Source organism: Aquarana catesbeiana, linkage group LG08, assembly GCF_042186555.1.
Source record: "Aquarana catesbeiana isolate 2022-GZ linkage group LG08, ASM4218655v1, whole genome shotgun sequence".
In the NCBI taxonomy this organism is placed as follows: Eukaryota; Metazoa; Chordata; class Amphibia; order Anura; family Ranidae; genus Aquarana; species Aquarana catesbeiana.
The window spans coordinates 261,669,475-261,691,451 of NC_133331.1; the positions used below are offsets into that span (position 1 = coordinate 261,669,475).

The following is a 21,977-nucleotide window of genomic DNA, read 5'->3' on the forward strand; positions in this document are numbered from 1 at the left end:
ACCACTTGCACATATTTTTCACAACCCCAAATTCCCACCGGGAATGGACATCAAAGCCAGTTGGTGGTTGAACAGGAAGGATTATACCGCATTGGACACTTCCTCATTCCCCAAGGCCCACTCTCACTCAGCTACTGCAAAAGCAAACTGGAGATGCCAGATTCGGAACGCTACAGATACATTCAGATTTCCCACTTCCTAACTAGGCTTTGGCGCAATTATCCCTTGCCCCTATCCATGACCACATATGAACAATGGTGTGGCCAGGCCACTGAGCAGAGGGGGGGCATCTCGGTGGTTTATCTGTCACTTGCCTCAGATAACTCCAAGCTCCCATATATGCTGACCTGGGAAAAAGAGACTCAGATCAGCTGGAGCGAGGACAAGTAGCACGGAACGTCTTCCGGTCATACAAACACATATGCAATACCGCTCTGATCGAAGCAAACCTTAAACTGATTACCAGATGGTACCTTGTTCCAGCGAGATTGGCAACGATCTTCCCTTCCGCCTCGCCTCTATGCTTTAGGAACTGTGACACTTATGGCTCCATGATACACATTTGGTGGGAATGCCCGAAAATCAGGCGTTTCTGGTACAGAATTTTCTATATGATGCGCAAAGTGATAGGTGGTAATCAAGTCCCCAAGAATCCCTCCATTGCTTTACTCAATGAAGGGATTCTGGACGTGTCCAGAGCAACCCAATAATTAATTTTCTTCATCCTCTTGGGAACTAAATTAACCATAGTTTAGGCTTGGAAACAACATCACATATCCTTTATCGCTACAGAAAGGTAAATATCCTGGATAATGGCCCAAGAAAGAATGGTGAGCTCACTGAAAGACACGGCGGCAAATTCGAATCAGTCTGGGAACCATGGGCCACATATGTAGGAACTTCCCGATAACCGATACTAGACAGGTTGTGGCAGCTGGGCACCATCAGGGTTGGCAATACGGGAACACTTCTTTTCCTCCTCTCTCTTCTTCTCTTTCGTACTTACTTTCCTACTCCTCCTTATTTTATCATTATACTTTACTGTAGCACTCTCAGCATTTAGCATGATACAATGAACTCCAGGATCATATTTCTTATAGTCTCCCAGGATTAATAGTTTGATGAAGTCTGAGGTTTGGTTGGTCTCTACCACTCTGCCAGGATGGATCTCTGATGAGTCATCATAACTTGTAAATTATCCTTCCACTCTAAGGTTATCAGATAGAGTAAGTTTAATAGCTTTTGTCACAAGTTTCAACATTACTATGTTAACCTCTGCTAGAATGACCTCCGCAATATCTCTTGATATACGCGCAGCTATCCAAACCTTGCTTACTGTTGTATCGTTGTACTATTTTACACATATTATTGTATGTTTACTCTGCTAAAGAAATAAAACATATTGAAAGAAAAAAAAATGAGTTTGGGATCTGGATGGGTAGGGCATTGAAAAAATACAAAAATCTCAGTAGTATTGTAATTTTTAAAATTGCCACCCTGCCGAACAAGGAGAAATGTTTGGAAGTCCATTTCTTAAGATCCGATTCTATGTTCTTTAATAAGGGTTTGAAGTTGGCTTCAAATAGGGAGTTGATTTCTGGTGTTAGTTTAATTCCCAGATATTTAAGGATTTTATGCTCCCAGTTGTACAGCAATTCAATTGTGTTTAATTGAGTTGACCAGATGGTAGAGTTAGATTAGGGGTTCAGACTTGTTAAAATTAATTTTGAAGTTTGAAATGTAGCTGAAGGTTTTGAAAATTTTATTTAGATTGGGGATGGAGATGTGGGGTTGGGAGAGGAAGAATAATAAGTCATCTGCGTATGCGGCAGATTTGTAGTCTTTGTTATTGAATTGGAAGCCATGTATCGCTTTTTCTAGCTTTATCGTTCTGATGAGGAGTTCGAGAGTTAGTATGAAAAGGAGAGGAGAAAGTGGGCATCCCTGTCTTGTCCCGTTTCTAATATTAATTGGGTCTGAGAAGATGTCATTGATTTTGATTTTAGCTTGTGGGTTTTGGCACAGCGCTTTAATCCAGGTTATTATATTATTCCCCATTCCAATGTATGAGCCTGTGGTAAACATACAGTCCCATGAAACTCGATCTAAGGCCTTTTTAGCATCTGTCACGAGGCGTCAGAGGGGGGCTGGGTCACCCGTTTACGTCACCGGGTGGCCCCGCCCTCAGCTACATAAGAGCTATCACCAAGAAGAAGCGTCACTCGGCGGGTGCCTCTCATGGAGGCAGATGTGTTGTGTTTTTTTTTCTTTTTTCGACTCGGTGGTGGCATGATAGAAGATGAATGGACATCGCGGGACATTTTTATTTTTTTTATCTTTTAACAAAGGACTTGTCCCTAAGTGTCTCCTGTCTTTTTTACTATTTTTGACACTTTCTTTTTGTGAAATGGTAGGGGTACAATGTACCCCTTACCACTTCACATGGGGGGGGCCGGGATCTGGCGGTCCCCTTGTTAAAGGGGGCTTCCAGATTCCGATAAGCCCCCCACCCTCATATCCCCACAAACCCCGTCGCAAGGGTTGTGGGGATGAGGCCCTTGTCCCCATCAACATGGGAACAAGGTGCTTTGGGGGGCTACTCCAAAGCACCCTCCCCATGTTGAGGGCATGTGGCCTGGTACGGTTCAGGAGGGGGGGCGCTCCCTTGTCCCCCCTCTTTTCCTGCGGCCTTCCAGGTTGCGTGCTTGGATAAGGGTCTGGTATGGATTTTGGGGGGGACCCCTACGCCACTTTTTTTTTATTCGGCACAGGGTTCCCCTTAATATTCATACCAGACCCAAAAGGGCTGGTAATGGACGCCATTTTTTTTCAATGAGTTTTAGCTATATTGCCGAGACACGACAATTCATTACAGCTGCGATCAGTTTTAAATTACTTTTTTTACTTTAGAAATGTAATTTCGCTGCGGTACTGTTCTAAACACGGGAAAACTGTGCCACTTTACAGGCATACTATAGACACCCCCAGGCACAATATTTAAAGGAATATTTCATTTTTATTGTTTCACTTTAAGCATTATTAAAATCACTGCTCCCGAAAAAACGTCAGTTTTAAATAAAAATGTTTGCATTGATACATGTCCCCTGGGGCAGGACCCAGGTCCCCAAACATTTTTATGACAATAACTTGCATATAAGCCTTTAAAATGAGCACTTTTGATTTTTCATGTTAGTGTCCCATAGACTTAAACGGTGTTCTGCAGCTTTCTAATTTGCCCCGAACAGCGCATATTGTTCGGTGTTGAACCGTTTGCCCATACCTATTAGGGAGTTAAAAGCTGCCAATAAATGTCTGGCGAGGAGGTGGGCATAGATTTTGTAGTATTGGGATGTGAATCCATCTGGGCCTGGACTCTTCCCTGGTTTTAGGTTTGTGATGGCAGATAGTAATTTGTTTACGGTGATTCGTTTTTCTATTTGTTCTATGTTTTCTTCTGTAAGTGAGGGTATTTTACTGTTTAATAAGAATTCCTGAATTTTATCTTCTTTAGAAGCTGTTAGATGTGAGGGTTTGTGTTGTGGTTGAAGGTTGTAGAGTTTGAAGTAAAACTTGTGAAACAGGGCTGCTATTTTTTCTGGATTGTTCTCTGGTACTCCTTCGGAGTTGCGAATAGCATGTACAGTATCTCACAAAAGTGAGTACACCCCTCACATTTTTGTAAATATTTTATTATATCTTTTCATGTGACAATACTGATGAAATGACACTTTGCTACAATGAAAAGTAGTGAGGGTACAGCTTGTATAACAGTGTAAATTTATTGTCCGCTCAAAAAAACGTAACACACGGCAATTAATGACTAAAGCGCTGGCAACAAAAGTGAGTACACCCCTAAGTGAAAATGTCCAAATTGGGCCCAATGTGTCAATATTTTGTATGGCCACCATTATTTTCCAACACTGCCTTAACCCTCTTGGGCATTAAGTTCACCAGAGCTTCACAGGTTGCCACTGGAGTCATCTTCCACTCCTCCATGACACATCACGGAGCTGGTGGATGTTAGAGACCTTTTGCTCCTCCACCTTCCATTTGAGAATGCCCCACAGATGCTTAATAGGGTTTAGGTCTGGAGACATGCTTGGTCAGTCACCTTTACCCTCAGCTTCTTTAGCAAGGCAGTGGTCCTCATGGAGGTGTGTTTGGGGTTGTTGTCATGTTGGAATACTGCCCTGCGGCCCAGTCTCCGAAGGGAGGGGATTATGCTCTGCTTCATCGTGTCACAGTACATGTTGGCATTCATGGTTTCCTCAATGAGCTGTAGTTCCCCAGTGCTGGTAGCACTCATACAGCCCCAGAGCATGACACTCCCACCACCATGCTTGACTGTAGGCAAGACACACTTGTCTTTGTACTCCTCACCTGGTTGCCACAACACACGCTTGACACCATCCGAACCAAATAAATGATGTCCTGTGGTCAGATGAGACCAAATTTTTTTCCAGTAATCTATGTCCTTAGTCTGCTTGTCTCCAGCAAACTGTTTGCGGACTTTCTTGTACATCATCTTTAGAAGAGGCTTCCTTCTGGGATGACAGCCATGCAGACCAATTTGATGCAGTGTGAGGCGTATGGTCTGAGCATTGACAGGCTGACCCTCCACCCCTTCAACCTCTGCAGCAATGCTGGCAGCACTCATACGTCTATTTCCCAAAGACAACCTCTGGATATGATGCTGAGCATGTGCATTCAACTTTTTTGGTCGACCATGGCGAGGCCTGTTCTGTGGAGTGGAACCTGTCCTGTTAAACTGCTGTATGATCTTGGACATCCTGCTGCAGCTCAGTTTCAGGGTCTTGACAATCTTCTTATAACCAAGGCCATCTTTATGTAGAGCAACAATTCTTTTTTCAGATTCTCAGGGAGTTCTTTGCCATGTGGTGCTATGTGGAACTTCCAGTGACTAGTATGATAGAGTGAGAGCAATAACACCAAATTTAACAAACCTGCTCCCCATTCACACCTGAGACCTTGTAACACTAATGGGTTACATAACATCTGGGAGTGATAATGGCTAATTGAGTACACCCCTAAGTGAAAATGTCCAAATTGGGCCAAATTTTGTTGCCAGCAGTTTAGACATTAATGGCTGTGCGTTGAGTTATTTTGAGGGGACAGCAAATGTACACTGTTGTACAAGCTGTAAACTCACTGCTTTACATTGTAGCAAAGGGGGTTATTTACAAGCAAATCCACTTTGCACTGCAAGTGCACTTGAAAGTGCACTTGGAAGTGCAGTTGCTCTAAATCTAAGTGGTAGATCTGAAATGAGTGGAAGCTCTGCTGATTTTATCATCCAGTCATGTGCAAGCTAAAATGCTGTTTTTTATTTTCCTTGCATGTCCTCCTCGGATCTACAGCGACTTTACTTCCAAGTGCGCTTTCAAGTGCACTTGCAGTGCAAAGTGGATTTTCCTTTAGAAAATAACCCCCAAAGTGTTGTCCCATGAAAAGATATAATAAAATATTTACAAAAATGTGAGGGGTGTACTCACTTTTGTGAGATACTGTATATGTCCAGAAGCTTTTGCATCTTTAATGGCTCTGGCTAAATATCTCCCTCCTTTGTGTCCGTATTCATAGAAGATACTTTTTTTTTTTTAAATATAGATCTTTTTAGTTTTTAAGTCTAGAATTTGTTGTAGGGATTTTCTGCAGTTGTTTTTAATTGTATCTTTTATATCTTTTTGGATTGTTTGGTCAGTTGGTAGGGCTGCGTTTAGTCTCCAATTAAAGGTTGAGGTTTTTGGTATCAGTGGTTTCAAGGATAAAGATGTGGGCGTATGATTAAAATGGATATTATGCCTATTTCAGCCTTGGATGTGGTTTTGAGACCTCTTTGGGTTATGCATGTTAAATCAATTCTTGAGTAGCGTCTGTGAGGGGAGGAATAGAAGGTGAAGTTCTTATCTGTTGGGTGGATGGTTCTCCAGGTGTCTACTAGTGACAGAGATTGCAGGAGTGTTTTGATGTGTTTCAGTACTTTATATGCGGCGTTTGTTTGCCCAGTTGAAGTGTCCTGTAGTGGGTTTAATCATATATTGAAGTCTCCACCTAGGATGTTACAACCCGTTGCAAATCATTTTAATTTGTCAATTACTTTTTGACAGAACGTAATGTGTGCTCTGTTCGGGAAGAAAACATTTGCGAGTGTTACCGGGTTGCCTGACCAGGTTCCTTTCAAGAATAGATAACGATCGTCTGAGTCTGCCAATTGTTGTGCAGGAATGAAGGAGGAATTTTTGTTTAATAATATTCATACCCCTTTAGTTTTTTTTTTATTTGAAATGAGGTTCGGTGACTTTCCTAACATTGAGTAGACCATATTGATGAGAAGGGGAGAAAAAAAAAAATGACGGGGGGTGGTAAGGTAACCCCATTGGTTAAGTTGGGGTAATATGTGTTATATAAAAGGTAGTTGTGGGGAGAAGGTGAAAGGGAAGGTTAGTTCTTGTAACCGTTACGGTGACCTCCCTCAGTAGCTCACAGGATCGGTTCTATAAGTTTATATTGTGTGATTGATATCAGTTGTTAAAGAGAAAACCGTATTTAGTATTTGGGGGGGGTCACTATCTATAGGATATTGGGGTTCACTGAGTGGTGAACTTGGCAGTCTGAGAGTACCCTGAGAATGTTACATGTTAAAGGTCACGCTAGTTAACTTTGACCCTTGCATTTGCAGATCATTGAACATAGGGAATTTTGTGGATGTGCATGACTTCATCTTTATCTTGTGCTATATTTTAAGCCAAACAGGTAATAACTTTGGTTAAAGGTGAAATAGGTATTCTCTTCAATAGGAGACTGACAGTCAGTGCCTGCCCCTCATAGGGGGTAAATGACTTGTCAAACTTTCAGTTAGTGTCAAGCTCTCTAAACGAGAGAAACTTGAGTGCGAGTCTCCTTTAGAGTTAACTATTAAAAAGTTATTGTATTAACATTTTCAAACTTAAACCTTCAGAGATTTTCTATATCTCATACATAACTTGATCAATCCAAATATGCAATGATATACAATATGTCTGTTTCATGACTGAAAACCATGACATTGTGTTATTAGCCTTTGTAGTACCAGTGTTAAGTGGCGGAGAACTGATCCCAGTTCCCCTCACTTAAAGTCCAAAAGGTCTCCTTTATCTTCTGATTGAGTTGGTTCTAGGCATTGTTTTTACCAGAGAAATGTCATTGGTATTTTGTAGAGTTCTCGTTTCAGGTTGGTCAGAATGTAGGAGTTACCATTATAGTTTGTAGGTCTGTGATCTGTTAATTTGCTCAAATTCCTATGCGATGAAGGAAGCGTAGAACATTTAAAATAATATATATCATGAAAAGATTTAAAGTCAGATCATTCTAAATGATTCTAGCATTCTAAAGGAGAAAGTCATATCACTTCCACTTACAAAATATCTGGAATGTCTTTGAGTGGATTACCTTAAACAGGTTTGTTCTCCTGGTGAAGGTTATGTTATCCTTGTCGTGAGGCGTGGAGAAGTTGTGTGGTAGATCTTCTGTCGATAGATGCTTTTTGCATGGTAAGAGAAGGTTTCTTCTGACAGGTATAATGGGAGAGCAAGAGTTTGTTAACAGATCATAAGCAGGATAATGTTCTGTAGATTCCTGTAGAACTTGATGTGTGAAATTAATTCTGATTTATGAGCTCCAGGAGGGAACTTGTGGGAACCATTTCAGTTACTAAAAATTCTGCAGTTTGTTCTCATCAGTATTTTTGAGACGAGAGTGCCTTCTAGTGGACAAACTTTAAATGACATTTTTTCAAATCAGAAGTAATGAGTGTGGTAGCTGCCTTTTGGTTACGTTTACTGCATAACATTGAGTAATGAGTCAGGTCATCATAATGGGAATGTTAGTCAGCTGTTAAAAAGTCCTGTTTAATTGTTGTTTAACTCCGTTCTCTTGTTCTAGGAGCCTTTGCAGCAGGTGACTTATGGTTAATGTGGTTTACATTTCTGCATTGTTTCCCTTTTTGGAATGGTGATTTTAGTGGTGAGGGGCCTGGAGTAGAGGGAGCAGTGTTATTGGCTGGTGGTAGATTGAATTCTATGTACCAGTCTGGTAAATCTACTGGGGCAATTTTTAGACTTTCACAGAAATTAGCCAGGTCGTCCGGTACACGGAGTAGGTGTTGTTTCCCATTGAAGGAGGCTTGCAAGGCAAAGGGGAATTTCCATCTATAGGTTATGCCTCATAATTTCCAATAAGGGTTAAAGTATAATGGGAGACAGGTCTTGGAGGAGTTGTATGTTCTCTCAGTTAAAGGTGACCGTGTCATTCTGTCTTGCTTTTTCGAGGATTTCTTCCTTTAGGCAGAAATTTGTTAGACAGCAAATTAGTTCTGAGGGCTCTGTGAGCTCTGTCAAATTCTATTGGAGATTCAGAGGGTCTTTCAATCAGGTTGTTAAAGATGGAGGTTAATGCGGGTTTAATCTGATCAGGGGAAACTGTTTCAGGTATTCCCCTGACTCGGATGTTGTTTCTCCTTCCTCTATTGTCCATATCCTCTATTTGTCTAATAATATCAATCATGTGCTGTGAGTGTGTAGCTGTGACACGTTCTAGTCTTTGCAGGGGACTGTCCCTCTGTTTTCCTGCTCAGTCACTTACAGCCATTTTGCTCTGTGAGCATTAACAAGTTTGCTTTTACGTCTGTAATGGCAGCTGGGAAGGAGTTCTTAATGTCAGCTGCAATCTCAGTCATGTCAGCGTATGTCAGTGGATGTTCAGGCTGGATGGGATCTCTTACTGAGTCCTCTGAAGCAGGCAGGGAGATTTCATCATAATCTTCCTCGTCCTCTCCTGTTGATCTGTGAGGCAGTGCCATCTTGTCTCTTCCACCGCTGCTTTTGTAAGTGTATTTTTGAAGATTGCGGGGATTTGCTTGCCAGATGGAGTAGATGCTGAGCAGAGGGATCGATTTTGGGACCCACTTTTGTGAAGTTTGCCCATAATTTTGTTAGGAAACGGTTCATTTCTTGCCTCAGGGATCTCAGGCTGCAGGAGCTCTCCTAACAAGCGTCCATCCACGCTGCGTACCAAGCCACGCCCCCCAACTAAATATTAATTAGTTTGTGCCTTAGTAAAATAAGAATAATAAGGATAATTTATACTTACAATTATTGCTCCCCAAAAGTCAATGCCACTGATCGAGGAGACAAAAAGAAAGAGGCTAACGAGACCAGTAGGAGTAGTTGCTGATACTATACCCAGAACAATTTCCAAGACACCAACAACAACCAGCAAAATCTAAAGGAAAAAGAATGATAACAATATTGATGACTGGTCATATTTATCCTTGGCACTAGCTAGTGCAGTGGTTCTCAACCTCAGTGCTCAAGTACCCCCAACGGGCCATGTTTTGGGAATTCCATTAGATAAAATAGCTCTTATCAATACCATGTCATTGATATTGATTTAAAGTAGCTGTGCAAAGTAAAGGAAATGTAACTTTTCTAGCCCCCCACAAACAATGGATGTGGGCAGATATGCCATGTCAATTGATAATCGCCATTCCATTCTTTTCTAATACTTGGTTTGGACCTTTAAAACATCCTATAACTGCTATAGACTCAGAATTTGCTATATGGATCCACAAGGACCTACTGCGAATAGCAAATCCCCAGATGAGCAATGCTAAACGGACCACAGCTGCCTGATCAGCACACAACACAGGGATAGCCGCTCCTTCTTTGATATTAACCTCCCTAGGTGGGCGTAACCAAGGCGGGAACATCATCTAAAAGGAGTCCTTGGGAGCCACCTACTACGTCAGACGAAGCTACACACTTTCAGATGTGAAACGCGTTACGTCATTTCCGCCTGGACGCCGCGCCCAGGCATTCCCTATTGGTGCTCAGGGGCACATGATTCCATCGGAGGACTCCGATCACGTGATCGCAGGGCACAGAGGAAGAGACGGTAGAGACTGCACATTGAGGTGGCCATCCTCGACTTCCAGGAACGGTCATGCACCCTGCACTTGACGCAAGGACCCTGAATACCGCTTAGCGGTGCAGCGATCCAGTGGGGGAGACATCAGCTCCTGCAAATACGACGGCACCTGTCTGAGATGGTAAGACTGTTCGGTTTTCTACCGCCCTGTTTATACGGCCTGAAGCTGTTTACACAGCCTGATACATTACTACTTCTACAGTCTTGGTGATCCTTTCCAGCCCAGGGTACTCTGCTTCCTCAGCTATTTGCTGTAACTGTGATGTACTTCCACACAGCATGACACCTATTACCTGCCTTTTCCCCTGACCGTAGACTATCCGGACACACCACCTTGTGGACATCAGCAAGACAACGTCTGATATAATCATCAGCCCTCAGACACCCCACGGTCATTTCCCTCTCCCATAGTTCCCTGCCCTTTCTCCCCTAAGTGCCCCTCCACCTCTGGGATTGATGTCAGCCCTGTACCCCTACTGAGCAATTGCTCTCCCCACTATCCATTGGATCAGCAGGACTGACATCAATTAACTGTGCGTCCGGACGCTGTTTTTGTTTTTGTTACATGTTTTTGTTCTATGTCCATTTTGTTCCCCCTGTTTGTGGATGCGACTGACTCACCTTCATAGGTGGTCGGCGCTATTTTTATAGTCACAGTACTGCACTGGGTCATTACCCCGCTACCTGCTATTTATGTTCATGCCAATAAAGTGATACCTTTTTTCTACTCTAATTTGGTAGTTGCCCTTCCATTTAACCCCGCTTTTCTTTTCCCCATCTGTTTGGGATACTTTTTCATTGCAAAGTAAAGGAAAACCTGAAAACATGGCCCGTTTGGGGTACTTGAGCACTGAGGTTGAGAACCACTGATCTAGTGGACTTTATTGAGACTGTAGTAAAGTGACTCAAACTAGGTCTTACTGGGACGTACTCGGGAACTAGTATTTTCAGAAACAGAGACACCTTCTTATGACAAGTCTCATTTTAATGACTCTAAAAAATATACAACAAACTAGGTCTTAGTGGGTCGTGTGAATCAATACACCTGCAACAAAATAAACAGTTCAATAAAATACAACAGATGGCAGCTGCTGTTCCAAACCTTTAAGGGAATTATTAAATGTGCACAAACCTATTGTGCAAACAGCGCTTGCCATTATCAAATTGATAAGTGAAAAAGTGTACCACGTGAACTACATAAACTGAGAACAAACAATAAATGACAAAAATACGGGTATGTATATGGATATAGAAAAAAGCATCTGATAACATCACGATTGATGACAAAACGCGCAAGGATGGAATGCACGTTGCGCTACGTTACGTCCTGATGGAACGCATGCTGATTCTGTAGTGGGTCTTGGGTTTTTCCACAGCCTCCACTGTTCATTGCGGTTGCTCGCATAGGAGGTCCTAAGATTGTATTTATCTGTCAAATGCTGTAGCCATTTGATGCTTTTAATAAACTATATCTACGGTTTCACACTATGAGGAGTCCGTCCTCTCTTTTTTCTTATCTATACCCCTGGTTATATCCTGTTTGAAGTCACATCTTATTTGGACGAGGAGGATATTGGAGGATTTGCTGAAAAGACCCCAAGGAGGTCAGGGAGACCCCATAAGCCTTATATGATCCTTCCTGTCATAAGGCAGGGGGATCTACAACATCTGGTGAGTGTACATCCACACTTAATTTTTCATTGTATGTTCCATGCAGGAGGAATTATTATTTTTTCGTTTTTATTGGAGTATTGAAAGGACTTTTTTGGGGACTTTGTTCCTTTTACACAAAGTGTTTCCTTTTTAACAACATTTATTCACTTGTTTGGACATTTTATTATTATGTCATTTTCGGCACTTTATGTTTTCACTGAGATTTTTTTTCTATATCCATATTTTTGTCATTTATTGTTTGTCTCTAATACTAGTTGCCCGAGTACGGCCCAGTAAGTGTACCACATGAACTACATAATCTGAGAACAGAGGTTAACAATGACACCTTCTCATGACAAGTCTCATTTTAATAACTAAAAAATATACAACAATGTAAAATTTGATTATTTCTAAAAAGTAGAATTCCTGGCAAAACCTAACTAGTCTTAAAAATGTTCCCTACCCCCTCCTAACACCTATTCTGACTAACCTGAAAGATCTGTATACTTGCTTGCCTATTTTCAGGCTGCTTGGGTCTGGTTATGTGATCTCCCCTGTGTCAGCCAGCAGCACCTGCAGGGGAAAGGAGGGAGCTCTTGACAATGGCTGGTTATGCCTTGGAGTGGTGACATCACTCATAGCCTTCTATGGCTCGTTTAGACCCCTTTCACACCGAGCCGCCTATAGCGTCGGCGGTAAAACGTTGGATTTGCGGTGCATTTCGGCCGCTAGCGGGGCACTTTTACCTCCGTTAGTGGCCGAGAAAGGGTTAAAACCGCCCGCAATGCGCCGCAATAGCGGAGTTTTGCCAGCGGTATCCCAGCGCTGCCCCATTGATTGCAATGGGGAGCAGCAGTGGAGGAGCGGTAAACACACCGCTCCTTCACCGCTCCAAAGAAGCTGCTGGCAGGACTTTTCCTGACGTCCTGCCAGCGCACCGCTCCGGTGTGAAAGCCCTCGGGCTTTCACACTGGAAACAATGGAGCAGCTGTTTGAGGGCGGATTGCAGGAGCTATTTTTAACACTATAGCGCCTGCAAAACGCCATCGGTGTGAAAGGGGTCTTAATGCCGGTGTTCCCTCCTCTCCCCTGCAGCCACCACTGCCTGACAGAGGGGAGTCAGATCACCTAAAATAGTAGTTAAGAATTAAGATCTTTCTCACACAGGTTAGTCAGAATAGGTGTTAGGAAGTGAGAAAGGAGCATGTTAAGTGTATTGCCATTTAAGAGAATGTTAGGACATTTCTGCTTAAAGAGTTTTAACACATAGGAGAAGGAGTTGCAGCAGGAGGTTTGTGTGATTAATAAAGATGTTAAAGATGGTACAGCCTGCGGGTTAAAAACATTTAACCAGCACGGGAAACCCACACACAAAAATAGAAAAAAATGGTGGGATACCCCCTAAAAAAAAACCATGTCAAGCCCTTATCTGAGCATGCATTCTGGCTGGCCTGAATACGGCTCTCCTCTCCTGAACCATACCAGGTCACATGCCCTCAACATGTTGGGGGGTACCTTGCCAGGGGGGCCCCATTGACAAAACATCTTGTCCCCATATTGATGAAGAAAAGGACCACTTTCCCACAACCCTGGCCCAATCATTATTGGGGTCTATGGTGGGGCGTTTATTGAAATTAGGAATGCCCCCCAGGTACTGCCATCCCCTGCATGAATGAGTATGGGGTATGTAAATAAGTCCTTTAAAGAGTAACTCCACTTTTGTTGAGAAAAAAACATTCCCCTCTGGGTGATCAATGTACATTGCAAGGATTTTTAACAAACTTTGTTGTAGATTCCTACCTTCTGTTATTCTGAAGAAATCACTGTTTTTTTGTCTGTGTCCATGTGGAAAAGCGAGTCTAATGGGAGTGGTTTCATAAATATCAATCAGCTGCTGCACCTGCAGGATGCTAATGAGGAAAATTGCTGGGCCTGCATCCCTTTAGATGTTATTTTCTATTAGGAATATCTCACCCGAAATTACATTTATGTTGCCGGGAATTCCTGAAATCTGACTTGTTTTTTAGGGCAGACTTCTGGGAGAATCAGTGAGCCAATCACACAAGCAGGAAATTATGTTCCTGGGGGGAGTCCTGTACACATTCTGTGTACAGAACGCCTCCAGGTAGCCATATTGCATTTTACAGAAAATGACAGAGATGCGGTTTGAAAAGGAAAGGTAATTTTTAATAACATTCAATTACAATATGACTTGTGTTGCAATTGTATACGCTATGTTATTTTTTCTTTATTTGCTATTTTTTTCCCCATGAAAGTGGAGTTACCCTTTGAAAAAAAAAAAAAAAGAAAAAATTCCTGCAATATAAATCCACTATTAGAGATGGGTGAACTGTTTGAGCCGAGCAAAAGTTCGGCCCGAACATTGCCTGTTCGCCCGTTCGGTGAGCATTCAAATTTGCACTTATTTGCTCTAAGTCCACGCTCCACACTATATAAGGCTGCTTACACAGCCTTATATAGGCTGTGTAAGCAGCCTGTGTACGATGTTTGGGCCAGCTTCCTGGTCCCGCTCCTTAACAACGGATGAGCCATCAGCTGTCAACGGGCTTCCCCACAGCTAGCTAACAGAACCCTTTCAGGTCTGGTATGGATTTTAAGGGAAACTCCATGCCAACATTTAATAAAAAAAACAGAATGGGGTCCCCCCTGTGACGGAACCGCTTGGCACCCCAACTAGATGCTTCCTTTTGCCAACCAGTGCTTCCTGCCCTCCAAACCGTTTCGGAGGAGAGTGAGAGATAATATCAGCTCTTTTTACCCCAAACATCAAACACAGGCTGCTTACACAGCCTATATAAGGCTGTGTAAGCAGCCTTATATAGTGTGGAGCGTGGACTTGGAGCCATGATTGCCCAAAGGCAGGGTGCCTTTGGCCAATCATGGCTCTCACAGCAGAAGGCACTGTGATTGGCCAGAACATGCAGGTCAGGTGCATGCTTTGGCCAATCAGCAGCCATCAATGCACTGTGATCTCGCAGTGCATTATGGGGTGCTCCGCAGTGCTCGAATTTGCCACAAATGCCCCATATGTTTTTTCTGCGAACAAATGAACACCCGATGTTCGAGTCTAACTTACGTTCGACTCAAACATCAGGACCATCCCTACTCCCTAATAACCAGGAGCCCCGGGCAGGAGGCTGTCACATTTATCTTTACACTGCAACTGGATGTTCACTCGTCTGAACACCCTTTCGTTCAGCCGCTCGCACAGGAATCTCAATAGACTGTACACAGTGCATAGGAATCCCTCATATTATGTTCTTATGGCTATTTTCCTGTTAAAAATCAAATGTTAGGGGATGTCAAATTTACCCATCGAAAGGCGACAAATAGAAACTGACATTAAAGTGATTGTTATTTATAAAAAAAAAAAAAAAAGAAAGAACCTTACAAACATATCATACTTACAGCTCGTTTTGCACAGAGTGGCAGCGAACCACCTTGCGGCTCCTCCCCACATCACATAACCCCCTAGAAGAAGCGCTCTCCCAGGGGGGTTGCCTTGCGGGCGCGCTCCCGAGTCCATCATTCGGCGTCCATAGCCACTGAATGTATGACTCGGCCCCGGCGCCCGGGTCATTGGATTTGATTGACAGCAGCGGAAGCCAATGGCTGCACTGCTATCAATCTATCCAATCAGGACACGAGACACCGGCCGGAGCTGGTGTGCTTGTTCCCTTTGTGCAAATTTCGGGGTTCAGGAAAGTATAAGGGGGGGGGCACTGCTGCATTAAAAAATGTTTTTCACCTTAATGCATAGAATGCATTAAGGTGAAGAACAGCGAGGGTTTACAACCCCTTTAAACACACATTAAAAACAGTTATATTACAGTTATTATTTAAATGAGGAGAAATGCATAAATGAGGAGATATTGCCAAAGCAAATTTTGCAAATGTTGCATTACCACACATGTGTTATTGCAGGTTGTCACAGGACATTAAGGCACCCCATTAATTTTCAAAGGACTGGCAACCTTAACACATACTGTAGAATAAAGAACATGAACCTTTTGTGTGCTGAGATATCATCTAGAATAATAACTGTTATGGCAGCCCATCTAGAAATGGGTCTCTTTGAATTAGGATTACTGTGGCGTGTATTTTATATTGTGAACCACAACAAATAGACGACTCACACATCAGCTAGCACCCTAATGCAGCAAAATCCGTTTAACAGGTTGACATGAGCTGCAGTAACACATAGTAAAACACATGCTGCACCATACATTACTGCTGTAGCACCCAACTAGTTTGGGTTCTAGGATGTAAATAGTTTGATTGGTGTAAATTGCTATTCCGCCTGATGGTGGGGCTAGAGGCAAATTTATCTTCAGCAGGTCTGCCTAACACAATTAATTAGTTGAGGCTGATTCTGTGTTCTGGTGCTGTTGAAGTTTGCTTGGAGTCCTCCTATAAACTAGAGCTTTCTGGAACATGGGTGGGAGTCAGGCAGCATTAGTATGTAGCAGTCTCAATTACAATTAGTACCGAATTTCAATGAATCTGAAATAACAAAATAAAAAATTCGGACGGAATTCTAATTTGAATTTGAATAGTTTTCGAATCGACTAGAATTGTTTTTGAGATATGTTTTTCTACACTGCACGATAGGGAATCAGGAATGCATAATAGCTAATATTTATAATCCACCACCTTTTAAATTAGAAATTTTATATAGCCTGTTGAAGTTTGTTATAGATAAACCGAGGACCCCTGTCATTGTAGTAGGGGATTTTAACGTAGTGATAAATAAAGAATTAGATAAATTTCCCCCAGGAAAACCGGGACAGAGCCCATGTGGGATCCGAATGGGACAGTTCCTGGAAGAGGCTGGACTGATGGACCTGTGGAGAGTGAGAAACCCTGGAATACAACAGTTTTCGTGTCACTCTAGTACCCATTCCTCCTTGTCGAGAATAGATTTAGTTTTGGGAAATGATATGGCCGCTTTACTGATCAGGGATATAACCTACCATCCAAGAGGAATCTCGGACCACACACCGGTTACAGCTATGATGGATATCGGGATAAGGAAACAGTGGGGTACCTGGAAACTGAACCCAGTGTGGCTCGAGATTCTCGAGGACCCAGAGGAAACCATGACAAAAATGAGGGAATTTATAATGTTAAATGAGGGCTCAGTGGCAAAAGGGGTGATGTGGGATGCATTGAAGGCATATATGAGGGGAATATTGATCCAGCAGATATCAAGAGTAAAGAGAGCATCAAGGGCTGTGGAAGAGAAGGCTAGGGACGAGATCCTGGTAGCAGAAAGGGAGCTAGTGGAAAATCCATCCCCGGAAAAATATCAAAGGTGGGAAAATAAGCAATCAGTATATAAGGAGATAATGTCCAGGAAAGCCGAAAACAAAAGAACATTCCAAAAACATATAATGTTTGGAGAGGGGGAAAGAATAGGGAAGATACTAGCCCATATTGCTAAAGTGGATGCCCCCCCCCCAATAATCCCTGCCATTAATAATAGGGAGGGTAAAATTATATATCAACCAGATAGAATAAATGAAGTATTTAAGAATTACTATGAAGAACTATATAAATCCCAGGGGCCAGTGGCAGGAGAGATAATGGAAAGATTTTTTAGGAAAATAGAAATGCCCTCCCTGTCTGAGCTGGAGGCTGAGGCCCTAGAGGCCCCAATCTCACTAGAAGAGGTTAAAACTGCCGTAAAACAAATGACTAACCAGAAATCTCCAGGTCCGGATGGCCTTCCGGCAGAGATATACAAAAAATATGGGGAAATACTGATACCGGAACTCCTCAAAGTGTTTGAGGGGGCGTACCAGGAAGGAAGGCTGCCCGATTCAATGACGGAGGCCACAATTGTAATGATACCAAAGGAAGGGAAGGATCCCCTGGAGCCTGGATCATATAGGCCTATTTCCCTGTTGTGCTCAGATGTAAAAATCTTGGCAAAAATTTTGGCCACTAGGCTCCAGGGGATAATTCATAGCTTGGTTCAATCGGATCAAACAGGTTTTATTCCTCAAAGGTCAACAAGCGAGAATATAAGGAGGCTATTTTTGAACTTGCAGATCCCAACAGAGAATACTGGCTCTAGAGCTATTATGATGTTGGATGTAGGGAAAGCCTTTGATAGCCTGGAATGGGGATTTATCTGGCAGGTACTGAGGGTGTACGGTTTCGGACCCTCATTTAGGAAGTGGGTGGAAATCCTATATAGCCACCCCATGGCTAGGGTTAAAACTAACAATATAGAATCTAACAAGTTCCAGCTGGAGAGAGGGACAAGGCAGGGGTGCCCCCTCTCACCCCTGATCTTTGCCCTAGCTATGGAACCAGTGGCGGCTGCTATAAGACAAAACAGGATGGTAGAGGGGTTCCAGAGAAGGACCAGGGAGGAGAAGATCGCGTTATACGCGGACGATGTCCTTATTTTCCTGGGGAACACGGAAGGGTCACTAAGACAGGTGATGAGTGTCTTTGCAGACTTCGGGGAGGTCTCGGGCCTCATTATAAATTGGGAAAAATCGGCTCTACTGCCAATAGACCCCATCAAACAGGGCACCTTCCTGGAAAAAACCCCATTAAAAATAGTGGAGAAAACCAAATATTTAGGAATCCAGGTAACAAGGGATCCAGATCATTTTTTAAATAATAACATGGCCCCATTATTGGAGAAACTTAAAAAAAAGGTGGATATATGGAAAGGCCTTTCTCTGTCGGTAGCTGGAAGATGCAATCTGGTCAAAATGCTGTGGATGCCCCAACTCCTGTACATCTTGCAGAATTCACCAGTTTGGATAGGTGGCAGATGGTTCAAAAAAATAGATATGTTGTTCAGAGGGCTTGTGTGGAGGGGGGGGCATTCAAGGATAAGCCTACAGACCCTACAGCTTGCAATAGGTGAGGGGGGCATGGCGATCCCGCATCCACGCTGCTATTTTTTGGCTGCCCAATTGCAACACCTAAAGACAGGAGGTAGATCTATGAGCAATAATAATTCTGATATAATGACTGCAGGTGCACCACATAGATGTGTGCTGGAGGTATTGGAGGCAGATTCGTTTGCATATAAGACCCCCACAATCAAATTAATGCTAAAAGTTTGGAAAAGCATTAAAAGCCTGAAAGGTATGGAGGGAATTGCAAGAGATGTGCCTCTTTGGGATAACAAACGTCTGCAAGAATTAACAAAGATAGGAAAAATTAAGTCATGGGAGGCAAGAGGGATAACCAAATTAGAACAATTATATAATGGCAATATTTTGAAATCCTTTGCCTCCTTAGAAGAGGAGTTTGTTGTCCCAAAGCAGTCATATTTTGGGTATATCCAAATTAGGCACGCGCTGAAGGCCCAGTACGGGGAACAAGGTCCGAAATGGAGCCAATCACCCATCCCCCGGATGATAGAGAGTTTTGAGGGATCAAGAGGATTAATAGCAGAACTCTACCAGTATATCTTCAGAAATAGCAGAGAAGGACCAAATAACCTTAGGAGTAGGAGGAAGTGGGAAAGAGATCTGGGGACAATATCAGATGCCCAATGGAGGGAAATGTTGAAGGGGAGTCAACAGGTCTCAAGCTCGCCAGCTCAGAAATTTTCACACCTAATGTTATTGCATAGGGCATACTATACCCCCCAAAAACTGTTTAAATGGGGGAGAAGAGCAGATCCCAAATGCCCGAGATGCCAAATGAATGGAGATTTGCTACACATGATATGGAAGTGCCCTAAACTAGCCCGTTATTGGGTAGAGGTGGTTGAGGATATAAATAGGTTTCTCAAGCTGAGTCTTAAATTAGACCCAAAGCTATGTATTCTGGGGGTGGGTGAGGACCTGGGCGATGGGAGAGATAAAATAAAAGCAGTGCGGAGATGCTTATACCAGGCAAGAAAGGGAATAACTAAAAGATGGCAAGCTGAGAAACCCCCTTCGGTTGCTGACTGGCGTAGAGAAATTTCGGAAACAATAGGGAAAGAAAGTACAGTCTTCACAAGGGCAGGAAATTTAAAAGAATTTAAAAAAATATGGAATCCCTGGCTGATGAGTGTAGTCAACCCGACAGGCTAGCAGTGTAAGAAGAAAATGGAGAGGATATTGTTTTTAAGACTGGAGTAGTAGTAATATGCCGGATGTCCTATACAAGGAAATGAGTTTGGTATAAGGAATATAAGGGAGGGGGGGGTATAAGGGTGTAAGGGAGGGGGGGGTGAAAAATAAAACTGTATTCTCTTTTTTTTTTACTAATGGTGTGAACTTTTATGCTACATCGGGTATTGGAAGATTTTTACTACTATCCGATAATATGTATATTGTATATTGTGATGTATGGTATTTAATTATGAATAAAAATTATCAAATTTAAAAAGAATTGTTTTTGAGTCGATTCAAATAGTTTTCAAATTCAAATTCAAATAGTTTTACAATTTCCAAAGAGAATAAAATAGAATAGAAAATAAAGGAATCAAATAGAAAAAAAAAAAAAGAATATAATAGAAAAGAATATAACAGAAAATAAAATAATAGAATATAATAAAGTAAAACAGATCAAATAGAAAAAAAAGAACAGAATAGAATAGAAACGAATAGAATAGAATAAAAAAAAGAATTGGATAAAATAAAAAGAATATAACCATCTTCTGAAATTTGAATTTCAAATAGAATACATTTGAATTTGAATACACAAGAGAAGAAAAGAAAAGAATAAAAAATAGAAAGGAAAAAAAAATAGAAAAGAATAGAATTAGAAAAACAAATAGAATCAATTCATTTTGAATAGAATAGAAAAGAATAGATTAGAATAGGAAGATGTTTATATTCTCTCTATTCTATTGTTTTTTTAATTATATTATTTTCTATTCTATTCTTTTCTATTCGAATTTCAGAAGATGGTTATTTCTATTTTATTCTATTCTTTTTTTATTCTATTTTTTCTATTTTGTTTTATTTACTATTCTATTTTTGTTCTGTTTTACTCTATTATATTCTATTTTTTTTATTTTATGTTCTATTGTATTCTCTTTTGAAATTGGAAAACTATTCAAATTCAAAAAACTATTAAAAACTATTCAAATTTGAAAACTTTTCGAATACTATTCAAACTTAATTTAAAAACTATTCATATCGATTCAAATTTGAATTTCAAAAATTTGAATCGATTTGAATCGCATAAACAAAACTAATTCCGAAAACAAGTTAAACAAATTTAACTAAACTAATTTGTATAAATAACGAATCGAAACAAAACTAATTTTTTCGTTCTGCACATGTCTACTGGCTAGTGATCTAAAGAGCTTGCCCAACTGCTGCTACTGCATGGGACTGTGCTCAGTTCTAGTCCTTTTGGGACTGCTAAGCAGTCTGCCGTAACTAGCTTGTATCTGAAGAGCTCTGTCTACCTGTCCTGCTTTACAAGAGACTTTGTTCACACTATTGATTTCTACATCGCTATACAGAAGTCTGCCATCTGCTCCCAGCAAGGTACTTTTGCTGGTCTAGAATTGAGTAACAGGTGGAGTCCTCAGGTTGTGTATAGTTTTATTCCGGAGTATCCTACTAAAATTCCCTACCCTATCTAAGTTCCCCAAAAATAAATCTACAAAAACAACATCCCCTGAACTGGTCATTGACTACATCGAGCCTAAGTATATGTGTGCTTGGCTGCAGAAAATACCATTCACCTGGCTGCCAGTGAAGAAGTGAGGACTGTCTGTGTAATACTCAAGCGGCTCCTACAGGGGTAGTGCTACACTGCAATATGACACTGGGGTTTACATCTATTTTAACCTTAGCTGAAATGGCACTTACCCCAAGAGCTGTTGGTTTGCCTCTCAGGAACGTTTGGTGAAAGTGCAATGAATCGGTGTGCATTGAAGTATTCATGGTGAAACCTAGGAAGAAAAAAAAAATACAAAGAACTAAAGGAAAGAAGAAATGTGTCAACATATTGTATAAGAATGAAAATGCTGCATCATGGCAGTATTTGATTAATTTAAAATGTGTTCTCTCTGTAAGATATGTTCAAAGTATTGCTCCAGTCATGTGCCCTAGCAGAAGCTCCTCGTCTTTCATAGTTACTAGTGGTTCACATCAGAACTCCCGAACATGGAAAAAGTTTGGACCCAAGCAGCAAACCCTAAAAAAGTCTATGGGACCTGAACTTGCATATAAGCCTTCAAAATTGGGACTTTTGATTTTCAAGTCATTGCCCATAAAAAGGGTATGGAGGACTGGGTACTGTCCTCTGGAAATGCATCAAGGCTATTTTTTAAAAAAAAGGTTGTTTTCAAAGGAGCAGTGACTTTAATGATGCTTAAAGTGAAACAATAAAAATGA

General features: G+C 41.6%; 1 protein-coding gene across 1 annotated transcript in view; it reads right to left on the minus strand.

The window, feature by feature from the left end:
* The window catches only part of LOC141106732 (membrane-spanning 4-domains subfamily A member 15-like), a 49,160-nt gene extending 27,636 nt beyond the window's left edge, over positions 1 to 21,524 (minus strand). Inside the window, exons 1-2 of the mRNA XM_073597665.1 lie at positions 21,450 to 21,524; positions 9,148 to 9,279 (exon numbers count right to left, since the gene is read on the minus strand). Coding sequence (XP_073453766.1) covers positions 9,148 to 9,279; positions 21,450 to 21,524 — 207 coding nt within the window. The remainder of the gene's footprint in view (positions 1 to 9,147; positions 9,280 to 21,449) is intronic.
* Positions 21,525 to 21,977: the final 453 nt, after the last annotated feature.